This window comes from Procambarus clarkii, chromosome 68 (assembly GCF_040958095.1).
Source record: "Procambarus clarkii isolate CNS0578487 chromosome 68, FALCON_Pclarkii_2.0, whole genome shotgun sequence".
NCBI classification, from domain to species: Eukaryota; Metazoa; Arthropoda; class Malacostraca; order Decapoda; family Cambaridae; genus Procambarus; species Procambarus clarkii.
This window is the reverse complement of record NC_091217.1, coordinates 13294865-13315161: the sequence shown is the minus strand read 5'-3', so window position 1 is coordinate 13315161 and position 20297 is coordinate 13294865. Positions and strand designations below refer to the sequence as shown.

Genomic DNA, 20297 nt, shown 5'->3' with positions numbered 1-20297 from the left:
CACCCGCTTCATCAATTGGAGTTACCTTTGCTTTGCTTTTAGTATATCGGGAAAAGTTTGAGACAAGATTTGTTGAAAATCCGAGCTATGGCTGGTACAAAGACACGTGTACCAGTCTTGTATATCATGGTTGGCATTTTAGTAATGTTACCAACTTTGGTTTTAAGTGAGTGGATTATGGTTATAATGTCTGGCGGGTTGACTGGCAAAAGGAGTAGACGCGCGCGCGCACAGACACACACACACACACACACACACACACACACACACACACACACACACACACACACACACACACACACACACACACACACACACAGGAGGAGTGGCACTCCTAATAAAGCGGAAATGGAAGTTTGATGAGCTGGAAAATCCGGGTACCAACGAAATCACGAGATCCATACATGGAACTCTGACAGTGGATGGGAAGAAGACTGTAATCTTGATACTCTATAATCCCCCACCAAACAGTAAATGGCCCAGGCAGGAGTATGAGTACCCTTGCCCCTTGCTGGACAGCAACAAGGCATGCATAGATGAACTGCAGAGGGCAGCAACTATAGCGCATAGAATGAGAGCGAAGCTGCTGGTCATGGGGGACCTAAACCACGGAGAGATAGATTGGGAAACGAGGAATCCCCATGGCGGGGAGGAGACCTGGGGAGCGAAGCTGGTAGACGTTATTGACAGGAATTTCCTAACACAACATGTGAAGGAAGACACTAGGGAAAGAGGAGGGGATACGCCCAGCCTATTAGACCTCGTTTTCACCCAGAATGTAGAAGACATCGAGCATTTAGAACATGAAATACCACTAGGAGCCATTGACCATTGTGTCCTAGTCTTTGACTACATGATGGAGCTTAAAATTGTGACCAAAGGACAAGAGGTCCGAGTAAGGAGACTTGATTACAGAAGAGGGGACTACAGGAGGATAAGGGACTACCTGGGAGAAGTGCAGTGGGAGGAAGAAATTAGAGGAAAAACAGTGCAAGATATGATTAACCAAGTCATATGGAAATGCAAGGAGGCTGAAGAGAGATTTATTCCAACAGTAAAGGAAAAAAGCAAGAGGGAATATAATAACCCATGGTTTAATAGACAGTGTCAGGAAGCAAAAGTTAAGGGATTAAGAAGTAATTCTTTGAATTCAGATAAGAGTTTCAAGATGGCAATGGAAGACAATGAAAGGGAGTCATTGTAGGGAATGATGGGTGGGTGGAGGCGCCGGGTTAACGAGCTGACTGTGGAGCCTGGCAGGTCACTGCCCACAACATGCATGTTATCATCTACTATCATGTTATCAGCGACGGCCACCACCACATACTTACGTTTATCAAGACAATCGACTTGAAAATGGTCCAGGACGGACCGAAACGTCGTCGTCTCCTCATGTGTGGTCTGGTCACCATGTCTTCGGCCACGTTATTGTGACTCCTCGTCTGCAGACTTACCTCTTCTTAGGTGAAGATACACACTCAGGCTACATCTTTCTCAGACTCAATTACTCTCCCCAAAAGTCCACTTCTCATTTCTGACCAACTTTATAGGGGATAAAGTTGGTTAAGTTACTTTAGATAAGATAAAGTTTTAAGTTACAAAAATACAATTTAATTTAAATTCTGGTGCTGGTCTTGAGGGCTGTGGGGCGCCTCACCTGTCATCCAGGTGTTGACAATAAAGTATTAAAGCGCTTCTTTTGTTGGTCCGTCTGATGACTGTAGCGGCCATGACTCTCACACCACACAAGAGTAACATGAATATATCTCTATAAACGAGAATGTTTCGTTGTCCGGGCTAGACCAGACGCTTGGGCATAGTCTCAAACAATTTTCCAAGATGACATATATGTGAGGGGGAAGGTATGGGAGCGTCATAGGTCAGTCATGATAGCACCAGGGCGACAGGTTAAGAAATAACGGCATTATAGAGTTTCTCCTGCGAGGTACAGTGAGAGCTGGACCAGGTACAGTGACAGCTGGACCAGGTACAGTGAGAGCTGGACCAGGTACACCGAGAGCTGGACCAGGTACAGTGAGAGCTGGACCAGGTACAGTGAGACCCGGACCAGGTACAGTGAGAGCTGGACCAGGTACAGTGAGAGCTGGACCAGGTACAGTGAGAGCTGGACCAGGTACAGTGAGAGCTGAGATACTAGGAGAGAAAACACTTTCCTTCTCTCAGGACGTGAGAGCTAGGCTTGGTAACGCCTGGTTATCACTTGCAGCTGAGAGGCGTTATCTTCATGAGAGATAACCACAGTCAACACCACTCACTAACTCCTCATGCACAAACACCTTCACTTTATTATTGACTAATATTTTCACATATATTTAATGAACCACTTTCTGTATGGAAAAGGAAAAGTTGAATAGGACAGGGAGACGGCCGTGGTTGAGAGGGGAGGGAGACTGGTTGAGAGGGGAGAGAGAGACTGGTTGAGAGGGGGGAGAGAGACTGGTTGAGAGGGGAGACTGGTTGAGAGGGGGGAGAGAGACTGGTTGAGAGGGGAGACTGGTTGAGAGGGGAGAGAGACTGGTTGAGAGGGGAGAAAAACTGGTTGAGAGGGGGGAGAGACTGGTTGAGAGGGGGGAGAGACTGGTTGAGAGGGGGGAGAGACTGGTTGAGAGGGGGGAGAGACTGGTTGAGAGGGGAGAACAGAAGTGTAGGAAGGAAGAGGAAGGACGGAGCAAAGTGTAGTGAACAAAGTGTGGTGAGCAAAGTGTAGAGAGCAAAGTGTGGTGAGCAAAGTGTAGAGAGCAAAGTGTAGAGAGCAAAGTGTAGAGAGCAAAGTGTAGAGAACAAAGTGTAGTGAGCAAAGTGTGGTGAGCAAAGTACTGTGATCAACAGAGGCGGGGTACACAGTACTGTGGTCAACAGAGGCGGGGTACACAGTACTGTGGTCAACAGAGGCAGGGTACACAGTACTGTGGTCAACAGAAGTGGGGTGCACAGTACAGGTGGCCAGAAGCGGCGTGATGCACCGTAGTGGTCAACAAAGCAGCTCAGGTCATACCGTGTTGCATAACACAGTTGCATAAAGTACTCACAAACCAACATTTGTCATCACAGTTCAATAATCATGGTGCACGTTACAAGGACGTTATTACCAAGCTTTAGCTTCTTATTGAGCTAACCAACCACTTGGGTTGGACAGTAGAGCTACGGTCTCCCTTCATGCAGGCCGGCGTTCAATCCCCGACCGTCCTAGTGGTTGGGCACAATTCCTTCCCCCCGTCCCATCATAAAATCATTATCCAGACCCCTTCCCAGTACTGTATAGTCATAATGGCTTGGCGCTTTCCCCTGATAAATTCCCTCCCCTCAACAAAAAAGTATTAATGACATTGTAAACTCCACTTTAAATATGATCTTACTTTTTGACCTCAAACTTAACGCGCAAGTTCACTTTAGAAAATTATTATCCTGAATAGCCTTATATATAAATCTAAAATTTGTATCAGAGAAATTTAATAAATACAACGATTTTCGAATCTGAAATTTAATCTAATGTTAGGCTTGCCATAAAGTCTTTAATATAATATTTAAAACCATATTTTGTATTGTTATTCAATGTTGAGTGGTAGATATCCTGACCCTCTGGCATATGACACTGTCACATCTCAGAAATATCAGTGCCTTACAAAACCTTCCACTGGGAGTTTTCCCATTGTCTTACGAGGACATTTAAGGCCACAGGCAGCCAACTCCAGAGCCGTTAACATTTGGTGTTATGAGAGGAAAAACATGCCGTTTCTTTAGTTGCTGTCTGCCCTGAGGGCTGTCTGCCCTGAGGGCTGTGTTGTGTAGTCTTCTGGGCTGTGTCTGCCCTGAGGGCTGTGTTGTGTAGTCTTCTGGGCTGTGTCTGCCCTGAGGGCTGTGTTGTGTAGTCTTCCGGGCTGTGTTGTGTAGTCTTCCGGGCTGTGTCTGCCCTGAGGGCTGTGTTGTGTAGTCTTCCGGGCTGTGTTGTGTAGTCTTCCGGGCTGTGTTGTGTAGTCTTCCGGGCTGTGTCTGCCCTGAGGGCTGTGTTGTGTAGTCTTCCGGGCTGTGTTGTGTAGTCTTCCGGGCTGTGTCTGCCCTGAGGGCTGTGTTGTGTAGTCTTCTGGGCTGTGTCTGCCCTGAGGGATGTTTTGTGTAGTCTTCCGGGCTGTGTTGTGTAGTCTTCCGGGCTGTGTTGTGTAGTCTTCCGGGCTGTGTCTGCCCTGAGGGCTGTGTTGTGTAGTCTTCCGGGCTGTGTCTGCCCTGAGGGCTGTGTTGTGTAGTCTTCCGGGCTGTGTCTGCCCTGAGGGCTGTGTTGTGTAGTCTTCCGGGCTGTGTCTGCCCTGAGGGCTGTGTTGTGTAGTCTTCCGGGCTGTGTCTGCCCTGAGGGCTGTGTTGTGTAGTCTTCCGGGCTGTGTTGTGTAGTCTTCCGGGCTGTGTTGTGTAGTCTTCCGGGCTGTGTCTGCCCTGAGGGCTGTGTTGTGTAGTCTTCCGGGCTGTGTTGTGTAGTCTTCCGGGCTGTGTTGTGTAGTCTTCCGGGCTGTGTTGTGTAGTCTTCCGGGCTGTGTTGTGTAGTCTTCCGGGCTGTGTCTGCCCTGAGGGCTGTGTTGTGTAGTCTTCCGGGCTGTGTTGTGTAGTCTTCCGGGCTGTGTTGTGTAGTCTTCCGGGCTGTGTCTGCCCTGAGGGCTGTGTTGTGTAGTCTTCCGGGCTGTGTTGTGTAGTCTTCCGGGCTGTGTTGTGTAGTCTTCCGGGCTGTGTCTGCCCTGAGGGCTGTGTTGTGTAGTCTTCCGGGCTGTGTCTGCCCTGAGGGCTGTGTTGTGTAGTCTTCCGGGCTGTGTCTGCCCTGAGGGCTGTGTTGTGTAGTCTTCCGGGCTGTGTTGTGTAGTCTTCCGGGCTGTGTTGTGTAGTCTTCCGGGCTGTGTCTGCCCTGAGGGCTGTATTGTGTAGTCTTCCGGGCTGTGTCTGCCCTGAGGGCTGTGTTGTGTAGTCTTCCGGGCTGTGTTGTGTAGTCTTCCGGGCTGTGTTGTGTAGTCTTCCGGGCTGTGTTGTGTAGTCTTCCGGGCTGTGTTGTGTAGTCTTCCGGGCTGTGTTGTGTAGTCTTCCGGGCTGTGTCTGCCCTGAGGGCTGTGTTGTGTAGTCTTCCGGGCTGTGTTGTGTAGTCTTCCGGGCTGTGTTGTGTAGTCTTCCGGGCTGTGTCTGCCCTGAGGGCTGTGTTGTGTAGTCTTCCGGGCTGTGTCTGCCCTGAGGGCTGTATTGTGTAGTCTTCCGGGCTGTGTCTGCCCTGAGGGCTGTATTGTGTAGTCTTCTGGGCTGTGTTGTGTAGTCTTCCGGGCTGTGTCTGCCCTGAGGGCTGTGTTGTGTAGTCTTCCGGGCTGTGTTGTGTAGTCTTCCGGGCTGTGTTGTGTAGTCTTCCGGGCTGTGTCTGCCCTGAGGGCTGTGTTGTGTAGTCTTCCGGGCTGTGTCTGCCCTGAGGGCTGTGTTGTGTAGTCTTCCGGGCTGTGTCTGCCCTGAGGGCTGTATTGTGTAGTCTTCCGGGCTGTGTCTGCCCTGAGGGCTGTGTTGTGTAGTCTTCCGGGCTGTGTTGTGTAGTCTTCCGGGCTGTGTTGTGTAGTCTTCCGGGCTGTGTCTGCCCTGAGGGCTGTATTGTGTAGTCTTCCGGGCTGTGTCTGCCCTGAGGGCTGTGTTGTGTAGTCTTCCGGGCTGTGTTGTGTAGTCTTCCGGGCTGTGTTGTGTAGTCTTCCGGGCTGTGTCTGCCCTGAGGGCTGTATTGTGTAGTCTTCCGGGCTGTGTCTGCCCTGAGGGCTGTGTTGTGTAGTCTTCCGGGCTGTGTTGTGTAGTCTTCCGGGCTGTGTCTGCCCTGAGGGCTGTATTGTGTAGTCTTCCGGGCTGTGTCTCTCCCCTGGGTGCAGGGCTGTGCAGTCGTCCGGGCTTGGTGCCTTCTTTTGATTGGTTGCCTGTTTCTCACCAGAGGGGGGGGGGTCTTATCTTTAAATATCTAGCGAAACCATTTGGAAGTGGTGCATGTGTGCTGTGAGTGGCCGTGTTGGGCTCCCATTGGCTTGGTCTAGCGATCACCATATGCTACAGTCTCCTGTGTTTGGGTACTATGGGACGTGTACGGTTAGTGACGCCGTCAACACTAGCCCGCCCTAGCCTGAAGCCAGCGCTGGCCTGGAGTCTTAGCCCAAGTCAGACTCCCCACCTGTTTAGAAATCAGACAATATTTAAATACATGCTCCCTCCAGGAGGTGTTTTGCACTTCCTGTCTCATTTCTTTCTCCTTCTTTTGCAGTGTTTTGCAGTTCCTCTCTTATTCCTTGATGGTCTCCTCGATTGTAATTTAGAAATTCATTGTCGTGGACCTTTATGTGGGTTTCTATAATAGAAATCCATCTTATAAAACGGTGATCACACGAGAGGGAGAGCTTTCCCCCCCCCACCTGAATTTGATCGATCATGCCCTCTTGTGATGTTACCACAAGAACTAGCATGATGTTACCTCGTGTGGGCTCTGCCACATGCTGTGTGAGAAAGGAGTCCTGCACCAGGTCAAGAAGCTGTTCACCTTCTGCTTGTGGTGTTAGATATACCCAGTCTTTGGTCTCGCGTTTAAACTCCCCTATTATAAGGGGTTTGGGTTTGTGATGCCGCGTTAATCACATTGTGTAGATCAGTAACTTCCTCTGATGCTGCTGTGTCTATTCCCCCACTGTCAGTATGTTACCATCTTGAGCTAGCATGTAGCACCATACAGACTCTGAGGACTCCATGGTGTTCACTTCCTTACTGGTGGTTGTATTCATGTCCTCTTTCACATAGAGCGTACTCTTGTTGTTCTGTCCTTTCTGAATGATGTATGGTATCCTGGGAGATGGAATTACCCTTCTTGAGGTTATCTTGAGATGATTTCGGGGCTTTTAGTGTCCCCTCGGCCCGGTCCTCGACCAGGCCTCCACCCCCAGGAAGCAGCCCGTGACAGCTGACTAACACCCAGGTACCTATTTTACTGCTAGGTAACAGGGGCATATGTTATGTCTTCTGTTATGTCGTTATGTTACCCTCCTGTTATGTCCTCTCATGCACATGTTTCATTGATGTCAATGATGTCGGGATTCACAGCCTCAGCGTATGTATGGGTACGTGCGTCAAATATATTTACTTGGTTCCTGGCATTTGTGTAGAACCAAATTAAACAACTGACATTGTTCCTGGAAGGGAGGGGGGGGGGAGATTGCTCCTGTATGCTGTACATTATTATTCCATGCAATGTCACTTTGGTTTTGAGCCTGTTTGTCGTCAGAGATGTATAACGATAGTTCTGCCTGGCTCAGGGAAGAACTACGTCCTATCCTCCATTAATTAGTATGAACACCCGTCCTCTCCTGATCTTTAGCTTTGAATATTTGTATCGGTCTGTGCTTCTTAACTCCTGTAGTTTGCCTCTTACTACTCTGTCGGGTTTTTTTTTGCTGTACCGTTGTGCGGTCTGGCAAGATATACACTAAAGCTGCTCTCACCCTTGTGGTTACCTTGCGATGATTTCGCGGCTTATCATCCCCACGGTCCGGTCCTCGACCAGGCCTCCTCGTTGCTGAATTGGTCAACCAGGCTGTTGGACGTGGCTGCTCGTAGCCTGACATACGAGTCACAGCCTGGTTGATCAGATATCTTTGAAGGTGTTTATGAAGTTCTCTCTTGAATGTTGTGAGGGGTCGGGTATTCTCCTCCTCCTCTGTTCAAAATTGTCAATGGTTCTGCGTGCCAGGTTTGCTCCACACCTTCCTAACCTCCCAACATTGGATACATCTAGATCCTCCTCCTTGCCTACCATCTTCTCTGTCATTGTCCCAATAACTTCCTGGTCATTCTTGTCCTCTTCTCTTGCAAGGTTTCTTATAATAAGGTTATTTTTTTCGTCTTCGCCTATCCATGGCTTCTGCATCCCTCTCCTGAGCACCTGCATCCCAATCCTGAAGTCCCGTGCATTTACTGAGCTCCCCCACGAGTGTCTCATTACCCTCCGGGTTCTCCTGGTTGGCTACAGGGAGCATGCCTATACCAGTATTTCCTTCTGATTGCTTAAAGTCCATTAAGTTTCATCAGTAACTTCTATTCTTCCTGGGGGCTCTTTGATTGCCTTGTGGCCCTCCTCCAGTTACTTTATTAGTTCGTCTTTATTCTGATTAGTTATTTCCTCTACGGTTCCATCTATAGTTCCATCATTATTCTCATCAATTTTGTCATCATTATTCTCCATGCTACTCCTAAGTTCACCGAGTTTGTCATTGCATTTACTGCAGTAAAAGTGAAAGAAGCCTTTGACTGCTATTTCCTTGTTGTAAACGTCACGTAAGACGACCGAGTACTCAAGACAAGGACCGTGGTATATCAGCTTGCAACCCTCACATTGTGTTGATATTGTCCTGGGCCCTCCTGCACCCTCACAATGGTCACATTGTGTTGATATTGTCCTGGGCCCTCCTGCACACTCACAATGGTCACATTGTGTTGATATTGTCCTGGGTCCTCCTGCACACTCACAATGGTCACATTGTATTGATATTGTCCTGGGTCCTCCTGCACACTCACAATGGTCACATTGTGTTGATATTGTCCTGGGCCCTCATGCACACTCACAATGGTCACATTGTGTTGATATTGTCCTGGGCCCTCCTGCACACTCACAATGGTCACATTGTGTTGATATTGTCCTGGGCCCTCCTGCACACTCACAATGGTCACATTGTGTTGATATTGTCCTGGGCCCTCCTGCACACTCACAATGGTCACATTGTGTTGATATTGTCCTGGGTCCTCCTGCACACTCACAATGGTCACATTGTGTTGATATTGTCCTGGGCCCTCATGCACACTCACAATGGTCACACTGTGTTGATATTGTCCTGGGTCCTCCTGCACCCTCACAATGGTCACACTGTGTTGATATTGTCCTGTTGATATTGTCCTGGGTCCTCCTGCACCCTCACAATGGCCACACTGTGTTGATATTATCCTGTTGATATTGTCCTGGGCCCTCCTGCACCCTCACAATGGTCACACTGTGTTGATATTGTCCTGTTGATATTGTCCTGGGTCCTCCTGCACCCTCACAATGGTCACACTGTGTTGATATTGTCCTGGGTCCTCCTGCACCCTCACAATGGTCACACTGTCTTGATATTGTCCTGGGTCCTCCTGCACCCTCACAATGGTCACACTGTGTTGATATTGTCCTGGGTCCTCCTGCACCCTCACAATGGTCACACTGTGTTGATATTGTCCTGGGTCCTCCTGCACCCTCACAATGGTCACACTGTGTTGATATTGTCCTGTTGATATTGTCCTGTTGATATTGTCCTGGGTCCTCCTGCACCCTCACAATGGTCACACTGTGTTGATATTGTCCTGGGCCCTCCTGCACCCTCACAATGGTCACACTGTGTTGATATTGTCCTGGGTCCTCCTGCACCCTCACAATGGCCACACTGTGTTGATATTGTCCTGGGCCCTCCTACACCCTCACAATGGTCACACTGTGTTGATATTGTCCTGTTGATATTGTCCTGGGTCCTCCTGCACCCTCACAATGGTCACACTGTGTTGATATTGTCCTGGGCCCTCCTGCACACTCACAATGGTCACATTGTGTTGATATTGTCCTGGGCCCTCCTGCACCCTCACAATGGTCACATTGTGTTGATATTGTCCTGGACCCTCCTGCACCCTCACAATGGTCACACTGTGTTGATATTGTCCTGGGCCCTCCTGCACACTCACAATGGTCACATTGTGTTGATATTGTCCTGGGTCCTCCTGCACCCTCACAATGGTCACATTGTGTTGATATTGTCCTGGGCCCTCCTGCACCCTCACAATGGTCACACTGTGTTGATATTGTCCTGGGTCCTCCTGCACCCTCACAATGGTCACATTGTGTTGATATTGTCCTGCACCCTCACAATGGTCACATTGTGTTGATATTGTCCTGGGCCCTCCTGCACCCTCACAATGGTCACATTGTGTTGATATTGTCCTGGGTCCTCCTGCACCCTCACAATGGTCACACTGTGTTGATATTGTCCTGGGCCCTCCTGCACACTCACAATGGTCACATTGTGTTGATATTGTCCTGGGCCCTCCTGCACACTCACAATGGTCACATTGTGTTGATATTGTCCTGGGTCCTCCTGCACACTCACAATGGTCACATTGTGTTGATATTGTCCTGGGCCCTCATGCACACTCACAATGGTCACACTGTGTTGATATTGTCCTGGGTCCTCCTGCACCCTCACAATGGTCACACTGTGTTGATATTGTCCTGTTGATATTGTCCTGGGTCCTCCTGCACCCTCACAATGGCCACACTGTGTTGATATTATCCTGTTGATATTGTCCTGGGCCCTCCTGCACCCTCACAATGGTCACACTGTGTTGATATTGTCCTGTTGATATTGTCCTGGGTCCTCCTGCACCCTCACAATGGTCACACTGTCTTGATATTGTCCTGGGTCCTCCTGCACCCTCACAATGGTCACACTGTGTTGATATTGTCCTGGGTCCTCCTGCACCCTCACAATGGTCACACTGTGTTGATATTGTCCTGGGTCCTCCTGCACCCTCACAATGGTCACACTGTGTTGATATTGTCCTGTTGATATTGTCCTGTTGATATTGTCCTGGGTCCTCCTGCACCCTCACAATGGTCACACTGTGTTGATATTGTCCTGGGCCCTCCTGCACCCTCACAATGGTCACACTGTGTTGATATTGTCCTGGGTCCTCCTGCACCCTCACAATGGCCACACTGTGTTGATATTGTCCTGGGCCCTCCTACACCCTCACAATGGTCACACTGTGTTGATATTGTCCTGTTGATATTGTCCTGGGTCCTCCTGCACCCTCACAATGGTCACACTGTGTTGATATTGTCCTGGGCCCTCCTGCACACTCACAATGGTCACATTGTGTTGATATTGTCCTGGGCCCTCCTGCACCCTCACAATGGTCACATTGTGTTGATATTGTCCTGGACCCTCCTGCACCCTCACAATGGTCACACTGTGTTGATATTGTCCTGGGCCCTCCTGCACACTCACAATGGTCACATTGTGTTGATATTGTCCTGGGTCCTCCTGCACCCTCACAATGGTCACATTGTGTTGATATTGTCCTGGGCCCTCCTGCACCCTCACAATGGTCACACTGTGTTGATATTGTCCTGGGTCCTCCTGCACCCTCACAATGGTCACATTGTGTTGATATTGTCCTGCACCCTCACAATGGTCACATTGTGTTGATATTGTCCTGGGCCCTCCTGCACCCTCACAATGGTCACATTGTGTTGATATTGTCCTGGGTCCTCCTGCACCCTCACAATGGTCACACTGTGTTGATATTGTCCTGGGCCCTCCTGCACACTCACAATGGTCACATTGTGTTGATATTGTCCTGCACCCTCACAATGGTCACATTGTGTTGATATTGTCCTGGGCCCTCCTGCACACTCACAATGGTCACACTGTGTTGATATTGTCCTGGGCCCTCCTGCACCCTCACAATGATCACATTGTGTTGATATTGTCCTGGGCCCTCCTGCACCCTCACAATGGTCACATTGTGTTGATATTGTCCTGGGCCCTCCTGCACCCTCACAATGGTCACACTGTGTTGATATTGTCCTGTTGATATTGTCCTGGGTCCTCCTGCACCCTCACAATGGTTACACTGTGTTGATATTGTCCTGGGTCCTCCTGCACCCTCACAATGGTCACATTGTGTTGATATTGTCCTGGGCCCTCCTGCACCCTCACAATGGTCACACTGTGTTGATATTGTCCTGGGCCCTCCTACACCCTCACAATGTGTTGATATTGTCCTGGGCCCTCCTGCACACTCACAATGGTCACACTGTGTTGATATTTTCCTGGGCCCTCCTGCACACTCACAATGGTCACATTGTGTTGATATTGTCCTGGGTCCTCCTGCACCCTCACAATGGTCACATTGTGTTGATATTGTCCTGGGCCCTCCTGCACCCTCACAATGGTCACACTGTGTTGATATTGTCCTGGGCCCTCCTACACCCTCACAATGTGTTGATATTGTCCTGGGCCCTCCTGCACACTCACAATGGTCACACTGTGTTGATATTGTCCTGGGCCCTCCTGCACACTCACAATGGTCACACTGTGTTGATATTGTCCTGGGCCCTCCTACACCCTCACAATGTGTTGATATTGTCCTGGGCCCTCCTGCACACTCACAATGGTCACACTGTGTTGATATTGTCCTGGGCCCTCCTACACCCTCACATTGTGTTGATATTGTCCTGGGCCCTCCTACACACTCACAATGTGTTGATATTGTCCTGGGCCCTCCTGCACCCTCACAATGGTCACATTGTGTTGATATTGTCCTGGGCCCTCCTACACCCTCACATTGTGTTGATATTGTCCTGGGCCCTCCTACACACTCACCATGTGTTGATATTGTCCTGGGCCCTCCTGCACACTCACATTGTGTTGATATTGTCCTGGGCCCTCCTACACCCTCACATTGTGTTGATATTGTCCTGGGCCCTCCTACACCCTCACATTGTGTTGATATTGTCCTGGGCCCTCCTACACCCTCACATTGTGTTGATATTGTCCTGGGCCCTCCTACACACTCACAATGTGTTGATATTGTCCTGGGCCCTCCTACACCCTCACATTGTGTTGATATTGTCCTGGGCCCTCCTACACACTCACAATGTGTTGATATTGTCCTGGGCCCTCCTACACCCTCACATTGTGTTGATATTGTCCTGGGCCCTCCTACACGCTCACAATGTGTTGATATTGTCCTGGGCCCTCCTACACCCTCACATTGTGTTGATATTGTCCTGGGCCCTCCTACACACTCACAATGTGTTGATATTGTCCTGGGCCCTCCTACACCCTCACATTGTGTTGATATTGTCCTGGGCCCTCCTACACCCTCACATTGTGTTGATATTGTCCTGGGCCCTCCTACACCCTCACATTGTGTTGGTTTTGTCCTGGGCCCTCCTACACACTCACAATGTGTTGATATTGTCCTGGGCCCTCCTACACCCTCACATTGTGTTGATATTGTCCTGGGCCCTCCTACACCCTCACATTGTGTTGATATTGTCCTGGGCCCTCCTACACACTCACAATGTGTTGATATTGTCCTGGGCCCTCCTACACCCTCACATTGTGTTGATATTGTCCTGGGCCCTCCTACACCCTCACATTGTGTTGATATTGTCCTGGGCCCTCCTACACCCTCACATTGTGTTGGTATTGTCCTGGGCCCTCCTACACACTCACAATGTGTTGATATTGTCCTGGGCCCTCCTACACCCTCACATTGTGTTGATATTGTCCTGGGCCCTCCTACACCCTCACATTGTGTTGATATTGTCCTGGGCCCTCCTACACCCTCACATTGTGTTGGTATTGTCCTGGGCCCTCCTACACACTCACAATGTGTTGATATTGTCCTGGGCCCTCCTACACCCTCACATTGTGTTGATATTGTCCTGGGCCCTCCTACACACTCACAATGTGTTGATATTGTCCTGGGCCCTCCTACACCCTCACATTGTGTTGATATTGTCCTGGGCCCTCCTACACCCTCACATTGTGTTGGTATTGTCCTGGGCCCTCCTACACCCTCACATTGTGTTGGTATTGTCCTGGGCCCTCCTACACCCTCACATTGTGTTGGTATTGTCCTGGGCCCTCCTACACCCTCACATTGTGTTGGTATTGTCCTGGGCCCTCCTACACACTCACAATGTGTTGATATTGTCCTGGGCCCTCCTACACCCTCACATTGTGTTGATATTGTCCTGGGCCCTCCTACACCCTCACATTGTGTTGATATTGTCCTGGGCCCTCCTACACCCTCACATTGTGTTGGTATTGTCCTGGGCCCTCCTACACACTCACAATGTGTTGATATTGTCCTGGGCCCTCCTACACCCTCACATTGTGTTGATATTGTCCTGGGCCCTCCTACACACTCACAATGTGTTGATATTGTCCTGGGCCCTCCTACACCCTCACATTGTGTTGATATTGTCCTGGGCCCTCCTACACCCTCACATTGTGTTGGTATTGTCCTGGGCCCTCCTACACCCTCACATTGTGTTGGTATTGTCCTGGGCCCTCCTACACCCTCACATTGTGTTGATATTGTCCTGGGCCTTCCTACACACTCACAATGTGTTGATATTGTCCTGGGCCCTCCTACACCCTCACATTGTGTTGATATTGTCCTGGGCCCTCCTGCACCCTCACAATGGTCACACTGTGTTGATATTGTCCTGGGCCCTCCTACACCCTCACAATGTGTTGATATTGTCCTGGGCCCTCCTGCACACTCACAATGGTCACACTGTGTTGATATTGTCCTGGGCCCTCCTGCACACTCACAATGGTCACACTGTGTTGATATTGTCCTGGGCCCTCCTACACCCTCACAATGTGTTGATATTGTCCTGGGCCCTCCTACACACTCACAATGTGTTCATATTGTCCTGGGCCCTCCTGCACCCTCACAATGGTCACATTGTGTTGATATTGTCCTGGGCCCTCCTACACCCTCACATTGTGTTGATATTGTCCTGGGCCCTCCTACACCCTCACATTGTGTTGGTATTGTCCTGGGCCCTCCTACACACTCACAATGTGTTGATATTGTCCTGGGCCCTCCTACACCCTCACATTGTGTTGATATTGTCCTGGGCCCTCCTACACCCTCACATTGTGTTGATATTGTCCTGGGCCCTCCTACACACTCACAATGTGTTGATATTGTCCTGGGCCCTCCTACACCCTCACATTGTGTTGATATTGTCCTGGGCCCTCCTACACCCTCACATTGTGTTGATATTGTCCTGGGCCCTCCTACACCCTCACATTGTGTTGGTATTGTCCTGGGCCCTCCTACACACTCACAATGTGTTGATATTGTCCTGGGCCCTCCTACACCCTCACATTGTGTTGATATTGTCCTGGGCCCTCCTACACCCTCACATTGTGTTGATATTGTCCTGGGCCCTCCTACACCCTCACATTGTGTTGGTATTGTCCTGGGCCCTCCTACACACTCACAATGTGTTGATATTGTCCTGGGCCCTCCTACACCCTCACATTGTGTTGATATTGTCCTGGGCCCTCCTACACACTCACAATGTGTTGATATTGTCCTGGGCCCTCCTACACCCTCACATTGTGTTGATATTGTCCTGGGCCCTCCTACACCCTCACATTGTGTTGGTATTGTCCTGGGCCCTCCTACACCCTCACATTGTGTTGGTATTGTCCTGGGCCCTCCTACACCCTCACATTGTGTTGGTATTGTCCTGGGCCCTCCTACACCCTCACATTGTGTTGGTATTGTCCTGGGCCCTCCTACACACTCACAATGTGTTGATATTGTCCTGGGCCCTCCTACACCCTCACATTGTGTTGATATTGTCCTGGGCCCTCCTACACCCTCACATTGTGTTGATATTGTCCTGGGCCCTCCTACACCCTCACATTGTGTTGGTATTGTCCTGGGCCCTCCTACACACTCACAATGTGTTGATATTGTCCTGGGCCCTCCTACACCCTCACATTGTGTTGATATTGTCCTGGGCCCTCCTACACACTCACAATGTGTTGATATTGTCCTGGGCCCTCCTACACCCTCACATTGTGTTGATATTGTCCTGGGCCCTCCTACACCCTCACATTGTGTTGGTATTGTCCTGGGCCCTCCTACACCCTCACATTGTGTTGGTATTGTCCTGGGCCCTCCTACACCCTCACATTGTGTTGATATTGTCCTGGGCCCTTCCTACACACTCACAATGTGTTGATATTGTCCTGGGCCCTCCTACACCCTCACATTGTGTTGATATTGTCCTGGGCCCTCCTGCACCCTCACAATGGTCACACTGTGTTGATATTGTCCTGGGCCCTCCTACACCCTCACAATGTGTTGATATTGTCCTGGGCCCTCCTGCACACTCACAATGGTCACACTGTGTTGATATTGTCCTGGGCCCTCCTGCACACTCACAATGGTCACACTGTGTTGATATTGTCCTGGGCCCTCCTACACCCTCACAATGTGTTGATATTGTCCTGGGCCCTCCTACACACTCACAATGTGTTCATATTGTCCTGGGCCCTCCTGCACCCTCACAATGGTCACATTGTGTTGATATTGTCCTGGGCCCTCCTACACCCTCACATTGTGTTGATATTGTCCTGGGCCCTCCTACACCCTCACATTGTGTTGGTATTGTCCTGGGCCCTCCTACACACTCACAATGTGTTGATATTGTCCTGGGCCCTCCTACACCCTCACATTGTGTTGATATTGTCCTGGGCCCTCCTACACCCTCACATTGTGTTGATATTGTCCTGGGCCCTCCTACACACTCACAATGTGTTGATATTGTCCTGGGCCCTCCTACACCCTCACATTGTGTTGATATTGTCCTGGGCCCTCCTACACCCTCACATTGTGTTGATATTGTCCTGGGCCCTCCTACACCCTCACATTGTGTTGGTATTGTCCTGGGCCCTCCTACACACTCACAATGTGTTGATATTGTCCTGGGCCCTCCTACACCCTCACATTGTGTTGATATTGTCCTGGGCCCTCCTACACCCTCACATTGTGTTGATATTGTCCTGGGCCCTCCTACACCCTCACATTGTGTTGGTATTGTCCTGGGCCCTCCTACACACTCACAATGTGTTGATATTGTCCTGGGCCCTCCTACACCCTCACATTGTGTTGATATTGTCCTGGGCCCTCCTACACACTCACAATGTGTTGATATTGTCCTGGGCCCTCCTACACCCTCACATTGTGTTGATATTGTCCTGGGCCCTCCTACACCCTCACATTGTGTTGGTATTGTCCTGGGCCCTCCTACACCCTCACATTGTGTTGGTATTGTCCTGGGCCCTCCTACACCCTCACATTGTGTTGGTATTGTCCTGGGCCCTCCTACACCCTCACATTGTGTTGGTATTGTCCTGGGCCCTCCTACACACTCACAATGTGTTGATATTGTCCTGGGCCCTCCTACACCCTCACATTGTGTTGATATTGTCCTGGGCCCTCCTACACCCTCACATTGTGTTGATATTGTCCTGGGCCCTCCTACACCCTCACATTGTGTTGGTATTGTCCTGGGCCCTCCTACACACTCACAATGTGTTGATATTGTCCTGGGCCCTCCTACACCCTCACATTGTGTTGGTATTGTCCTGGGCCCTCCTACACACTCACAATGTGTTGATATTGTCCTGGGCCCTCCTACACCCTCACATTGTGTTGATATTGTCCTGGGCCCTCCTACACACTCACAATGTGTTGATATTGTCCTGGGCCCTCCTACACCCTCACATTGTGTTGATATTGTCCTGGGCCCTCCTGCACCCTCACAATGGTCACACTGTGTTGATATTGTCCTGGGCCCTCCTACACCCTCACAATGTGTTGATATTGTCCTGGGCCCTCCTGCACACTCACAATGGTCACACTGTGTTGATATTGTCCTGGGCCCTCCTGCACACTCACAATGGTCACACTGTGTTGATATTGTCCTGGGCCCTCCTACACCCTCACAATGTGTTGATATTGTCCTGGGCCCTCCTACACACTCACAATGTGTTCATATTGTCCTGGGCCCTCCTGCACCCTCACAATGGTCACATTGTGTTGATATTGTCCTGGGCCCTCCTACACCCTCACATTGTGTTGATATTGTCCTGGGCCCTCCTACACACTCACCATGTGTTGATATTGTCCTGGGCCCTCCTGCACACTCACATTGTGTTGATATTGTCCTGGGCCCTCCTACACCCTCACATTGTGTTGATATTGTCCTGGGCCCTCCTACACCCTCACATTGTGTTGATATTGGCCTGGGCCCTCCTACACCCTCACATTGTGTTGATATTGTCCTGGGCCCTCCTACACACTCACAATGTGTTGATATTGTCCTGGGCCCTCCTACACCCTCACATTGTGTTGATATTGTCCTGGGCCCTCCTACACACTCACAATGTGTTGATATTGTCCTGGGCCCTCCTACACCCTCACATTGTGTTGATATTGTCCTGGGCCCTCCTACACGCTCACAATGTGTTGATATTGTCCTGGGCCCTCCTACACCCTCACATTGTGTTGATATTGTCCTGGGCCCTCCTACACACTCACAATGTGTTGATATTGTCCTGGGCCCTCCTACACCCTCACATTGTGTTGATATTGTCCTGGGCCCTCCTACACCCTCACATTGTGTTGGTATTGTCCTGGGCCCTCCTACACCCTCACATTGTGTTGGTATTGTCCTGGGCCCTCCTACACACTCACAATGTGTTGATATTGTCCTGGGCCCTCCTGCACCCTCACAATGGTCACACTGTGTTGATATTGTCCTGGGCCCTCCTACACCCTCACAATGTGTTGATATTGTCCTGGGCCCTCCTGCACACTCACAATGGTCACACTGTGTTGATATTGTCCTGGGCCCTCCTGCACACTCACAATGGTCACACTGTGTTGATATTGTCCTGGGCCCTCCTACACCCTCACAATGTGTTGATATTGTCCTGGGCCCTCCTACACACTCACAATGTGTTCATATTGTCCTGGGCCCTCCTGCACCCTCACAATGGTCACATTGTGTTTATATTGTCCTGGGCCCTCCTACACCCTCACATTGTGTTGATATTGTCCTGGGCCCTCCTACACACTCACCATGTGTTGATATTGTCCTGGGCCCTTCTGCACACTCACATTGTGTTGATATTGTCCTGGGCCCTCCTACACCCTCACATTGTGTTGATATTGTCCTGGGCCCTCCTACACCCTCACATTGTGTTGATATTGTCCTGGGCCCTCCTACACCCTCACATTGTGTTGGTATTGTCCTGGGCCCTCCTACACCCTCACATTGTGTTGGTATTGTCCTGGGCCCTCCTACACACTCACAATGTGTTGATATTGTCCTGGGCCCTCCTACACCCTCACATTGTGTTGATATTGTCCTGGGCCCTCCTACACCCTCACATTGTGTTGATATTGTCCTGGGCCCTCCTACACCCTCACATTGTGTTGGTATTGTCCTGGGCCCTCCTAGACACTCACAATGTGTTGATATTGTCCTGGGCCCTCCTACACCCTCACATTGTGTTGATATTGTCCTGGGCCCTCCTACACACTCACAATGTGTTGATATTGTCCTGGGCCCTCCTACACCCTCACATTGTGTTGATATTGTCCTGGGCCCTCCTACACCCTCACATTGTGTTGGTATTGTCCTGGGCCCTCCTACACCCTCACATTGTGTTGATATTGTCCTGGGCCCTCCTACACCCTCACATTGTGTTGGTATTGTCCTGGGCCCTCCTACACCCTCACATTGTGTTGATATTGTCCTGGGCCCTCCTACACCCTCACATTGTGTTGATATTGTCCTGGGCCCTCCTACACCCTCACATTGTGTTGATATTGTCCTGGGCCCTCCTACACCCTCACATTGTGTTGGTATTGTCCTGGGCCCTCCTACACACTCACAAGGGCCACATTTAACAAAGCTTACTGACGTCCCTGCTACTCTAAGCTGTTCTGTGTACTCGGGAAAATGTTATGGAGTGTATATTTATGTCTTTTTTTAATAATATTAGTCCTCTGGATCGTGCAGTGAGTGCAATGTTTACTCGAAGAAAATAACATGAAGGTAAATTGAAAACTATCTTGGAAACGCGAAAACATTGGACGTGACCCCGGAGTGACTCGAACACCCAGCCTTCTGATCTGGAGTCAGACGCGCTACCATTGCGCCACGGGGCCAGCTGATACACGTACCTGTTACACTCTTCCTTACATGTATTTTGTTTCCCGCGCAGATATCCCCAATACGAGTTCATTTGTAAATTTATATTAGTTATATATATATCACCAAGTATGATGTTATAATTTCTGAACAGCTATTTCTTTTTTCGATTGATCTATTTCTTCACACAATATGGGTGCGTGTGTGGTGCGAGCGCAGGCCGGGGCCCAGCCTGCGCTGTTCTGCGCATCATGGAGTCCGACTCTCTATCTCTCAGGGCTCTTATCACTACCAACTCTTCACTCGTCCCAATAATTAACCCTTATACTTAATCTCAGTATTATGTATGTGTCGGATATGTCCTCCAGTACACAAATTTCTGGAGTTCACCGCTATATTTGGGGGTTCAAGAAAATATATAATTGTGTAATTCGAGTTGTGGACATAATCCATG

The 20297-nt window shown here is 49.9% G+C and overlaps 1 protein-coding gene and 1 non-coding gene across 2 annotated transcripts; both read right to left on the bottom strand.

Moving 5' to 3' along the window:
- Window positions 1-3718: 3718 nt before the first annotated feature.
- LOC138355647 (uncharacterized) lies at window positions 3719-6749 on the bottom strand. The gene is made up of 3 exons (XM_069310968.1): window positions 6704-6749; window positions 6420-6598; window positions 3719-5803 (listed from the first exon to the last, which is right to left on the bottom strand). Exons 1-3 carry the CDS (start codon window positions 6747-6749, stop codon window positions 3719-3721), a joined length of 2310 nt encoding a protein of 769 aa, XP_069167069.1.
- A 13039-nt stretch (window positions 6750-19788) lies between these two features.
- TRNAW-CCA (transfer RNA tryptophan (anticodon CCA)) lies at window positions 19789-19860 on the bottom strand. The gene has a single exon. It is a non-coding gene; the product is annotated as a tRNA-Trp (tRNA).
- Between the last annotated feature and the right edge of the window lie 437 nt (window positions 19861-20297).